We start from the raw sequence: 3,978 nt of genomic DNA on the forward strand, positions 1-3,978 counted from the left end.
TGGAGGTAACAAACAGTGCGCTGGCCTAAACTTAAGGGCAATTGATGGATAGTAGTTAGGTTGGATTATTTTGTAATGGGCATTATTTTTGTTAAGGGCTTTTACTTGTAACTTTGAGCATTGTGTTTGTGTTTTGTCACAGATTGCCAAAGGGGGAGTTTGTTAGGTTCTAAGTACTTAGGAACTAATGTATTAGAACTCTAATTTGTATTGTTGGCAAACCATGATCAAAACAAATTTTTAATCTTGTTTTAGACTTGATCAAAGTATGTGTTTTATGTAAAGTTGGAATCGAGGTACTGCAGAATTCATTGTGCAATTCAGTCTGGCTCGATCGATCGAGAATTAGACTCGACCGTTCGAAAGTCGGGTAGAATGTTTTTTCTGCAAAATTTCCAACTCAGCCCTTACCCCATATGACATGTAGGGTTTTATGTTTTGCCCTAGTTATAAAAGGGAATCCCTAGCCATGTTTTAAAGGTCGCTCTATTTGCTGTGTGTGTGAATCTCTTGTAAGATCTTAGGATTATCAAGAAGGAGATTTCATTGAGAGCTTGATGATTATTCAATTGCTGCACAAAAGAGCTTAAAGATACACAAACGAGAGTGCTTGTACTTGCTGGAGAATCCAAGAAAGAAGTAGTCCGTGGTCTCGGAGCTTGCATGTGGTCGTGTTAATAAGTTTTCTATATGAGGTAGCAATAGGATGTTAGTGGGCTAAGTTGCTATTGTAAAACTTCGATTCTTTCATAGTGGATTCAGTTTTACCTTGAGGATAGCTAGGTTAAATCCTCCACAGGTTTTTTACCTATTTGGTTTTTTTGGGTCATCATATCGTTGTATTCTTTATATTCCACACTTTACATTAATATAAATATATGATTGTGTTAACCTAGATCTGGAATTTGGACTAAGTAATAACTTGGCTTGTTAACTAGGTTAATCCAATTGTGTTTTAAGGGGTCTAAAAACAAACATATATTATCCAAAAAAAATACTTTGAGTGTAACTTGTCCTGAAACCCACAACTCCCCAATTCTTCTCTATTTATTTTTTATTTATTTTTTCTCCTTGAAACAGTAACCTGCCAAGCTTCTTCTTCTTCTTCTATTTTTTCCCTTTTGAATATTTGCTTGGTACCAATTACCATATTGCTATGCCCTGATATTCTTAGCTCATTCATGAAAAAAGTATGACATAATATATATGTGTCGTAATAGTTTGGTTACTTTAATAGTTGATGTTGAACATAGCACACTATATCTTATAGACTTATAGTCATTTGGTGATTAAATTATTAACTAATATTAGTGATTATTCATGGGGCATTATGACCATCAGAGATTTAACAAAGGATATTACATGGAAGTACTCATTTCTAGTTGATCAAAAAAAAAAAAAAAATGGGGGGGTGGGGGGTGGTGCTCTGATGTGGTTTAGAAAACCAAGAACTCTGGCTTAATTTAATACAGAACTAGCATTCACAACATCAGGTAATTAATTTTCCATAAAGCCTTGGTCTCCACTCAAACTAGTTATGCTAGGCACCATCTGCAGATTCTGCACTAATCATTATAAACCAGTAATATTTTTTGTACCCCAGACTCAGAAGCAACGAGGAAGTAGCAGTTCAGCCAAAGTAGCAGAATATATATATATATATATATATTTTCTATGCAATTGTTTACAGTATTTAAGACACAACAAAATAACATATCCAACAGTTCCTTTTTTTGGGATATAATATATCAAAGGGTTCATCATAAACATATGGGGTTGTTTGCAACGTCCACTCTGAATCACAAATGTTTGAAATCAACACGCTAATTTGAGCTTAATTAGCAATGTTTACCCAACCATCCAAAATTAGTGTAAAAATTTTAACAAATTAGTGAGATGGTTAGGGTGGACATTGCAAATTAATGAAAACTAACACATTAGAGCATCCCACCGCCTAATCAGCCCACTAATTTGTTTAAGTTTGATACTAATTAAAAGTGTAGTAAACATTACAAATTGATCTCGAATCAGGGTGTTGATTGCAAGAAAAATAAAAAATGATGATAAACACTGCAATGAGCTTATAGTTTTGGGTGAATAGTTGCAATTAACCCAAACAAGAACGGGAAGTCGTGAAAAAGATCTTACATTACTACAATTGGAAGTGGTTTATACTATTTGCAACTACCTTTCCTGTCCAATTACCTTTTGCATGATCATTTTCTAGAAGTGGAGAAGGGTACATTAGAAAGAAACAAGCAATGATGAATATAGCAACAAGAAGCACAGTAAAAGTGCCACTGAGAGGCCTAAATGGATTCACAAGAAGCACAGTAAAAGTGCAACTGAAAGGACTAAAGGAATTCAAAACACATGAACTTCACAACTATATATTCTTCCCTGGCAAGTTGGGTAGAATTACCTGCCACTCCTGAAATCCTTGCAAGCTCTCAGAGTTCAATTTTTTTACAGCAATTACCGTCCCATTTCCACTCTTGGATTGCCCCTTATCCTCGAGCCAACCCTTAAAGACCTGCCCAAATCCTCCTTCACCAAGTACTGTATCAGGTCTAAAATTCTTGGTTGCAACCTTTAATTCTGTAAAACTGAAGATCCTCAAGTTTGCGGTGGGCAAGATCTGACCCTCTGGATAAGCCTCATCCCCACTAGCAGCTGAGAATTGGCTTTTTGCAGAGATGGTACTACCCTTAGAAGAAATTGTGTTGCTGATTGTCTGAGATGTCCCTGTCCCTGTCCCTGTTAGAATTACCCAAATGACATAATTCAATGTTACAAACTGGGGATTTAATTTGGTGTTGATCATACAGTAGCTTACATCCAAATCAACTTATCATGTAGGTTGAAGAAGTTGTAATTAAACAAACATTAAAAATACTAAAAACCACATGACAAAATTGAAGACAATCGAGGTGTTCATGTTGTAATGACAGATCAAAATAGTCCTAAAAACAATACTGAAAATCCATAACAGAGAATTTTTTCACTAATTACAAAGTCAATAATATTAATAATTAATTAATTAAAAAAAAAAAAACAACTTTATGACCAAAAAAGATAAATTATGAAACATGAAAGAAAAACAACAAAACCCACATAAGAAATTGAAGAATTTGATGAATATATATACAACTCAAAATCACAACTTTTTATATTGGGTACCTGAACTGAGACGACCAGTAGTGCTTGGAGTTGGGTTTGATTTGGAACCCCAACAATTCCCCATCTGAAACTACCTATTCTCCTCCTGCTAGAGCCACAAAATTTGTTATGATATTGCTGACGATTCAGTGCTATTTCAAGATTCAACTCCTGTGATTTTGACAATCTTTTTTTTTATATATCCTTCAACGACTTGAGATGGGTTTTAATTTATATTTGCTTGAAACTCCCCTTTCTCCTTGCACTATCTACCTATTAACCAAAGTCTAAACCTCTGGGCTCTAACTCTTACTTTCTGTGGTTGTGTACAATGACCATATGTCTATGTTTATTCAAACTAGAATAAGCAATAAACTGTAGCATTCAACATGGAATAAAAATAAATATATTACAGGGAGACACTAATTGCGTGATGACTGAGTCTACTAAGAAAATGAAATGGGTTTTTACAACTTTTAAAGCTTCGCGCGTTGTTGCAGACTTTTAACACCGTTATTCTAAGTCAATTGCCGTGCTCACAGGGCTTGGTCAAGTCAGAGAGAAGAAATTCAATGCAATTACCTTTTTTTCTTTTTCTTTTTTCTTAAAATTCAACAGTGTGTTTATGGCCATAGGAGGGCACAAAGTACAAACAAAAAAAATAAATAGTTGGAAAAGGAAACTTCGTCATTTTCTAGGAACAAGTTTTCCTGCTTCATACATAGTTTGACAGCTTTTACTGTTTCACTTCAAAGTTCAAACCCAAGCTAGTTACAATGTGGGAATTACCTTCAATTTTTCACATTAATCAGACATGAC

At 34.6% G+C, this 3,978-nt stretch overlaps 1 protein-coding gene across 1 annotated transcript; it reads right to left on the reverse strand.

Annotated features, from left to right (window-relative positions):
- Window positions 1-1,725: 1,725 nt before the first annotated feature.
- Window positions 1,726-3,623, reverse strand: LOC112025202 (probable serine/threonine-protein kinase PIX13). The gene is made up of 2 exons (XM_024057865.2): window positions 3,181-3,623; window positions 1,726-2,757 (listed from the first exon to the last, which is right to left on the reverse strand). Exons 1-2 carry the CDS (start codon window positions 3,242-3,244, stop codon window positions 2,387-2,389), a joined length of 435 nt encoding a protein of 144 aa, XP_023913633.1. The 5' UTR covers window positions 3,245-3,623; the 3' UTR covers window positions 1,726-2,386.
- Between the last annotated feature and the right edge of the window lie 355 nt (window positions 3,624-3,978).

The sequence above is a fragment of the Quercus suber genome, unplaced genomic scaffold (genome assembly GCF_002906115.3).
Source record: "Quercus suber isolate HL8 unplaced genomic scaffold, Cork oak 2.0 scaffold_91, whole genome shotgun sequence".
In the NCBI taxonomy this organism is placed as follows: Eukaryota; Viridiplantae; Streptophyta; class Magnoliopsida; order Fagales; family Fagaceae; genus Quercus; species Quercus suber.

What these genes read in the sequence shown, in the direction of transcription:
- LOC112025202 (XM_024057865.2), bottom strand. Translation starts at nt 3,244, where the DNA reads ATGGGGAATTGTTGGGGTTCCAAATCAAACCCAACTCCAAGCACTACT. An exon ending in TACTGGTCGTCTCAGTTCAG is followed by an intron (nt 2,758 to 3,180) that starts GTACCCAATATA and finishes TAATTCTAACAG; the next exon opens with GGACAGGGACAGGGACATCT.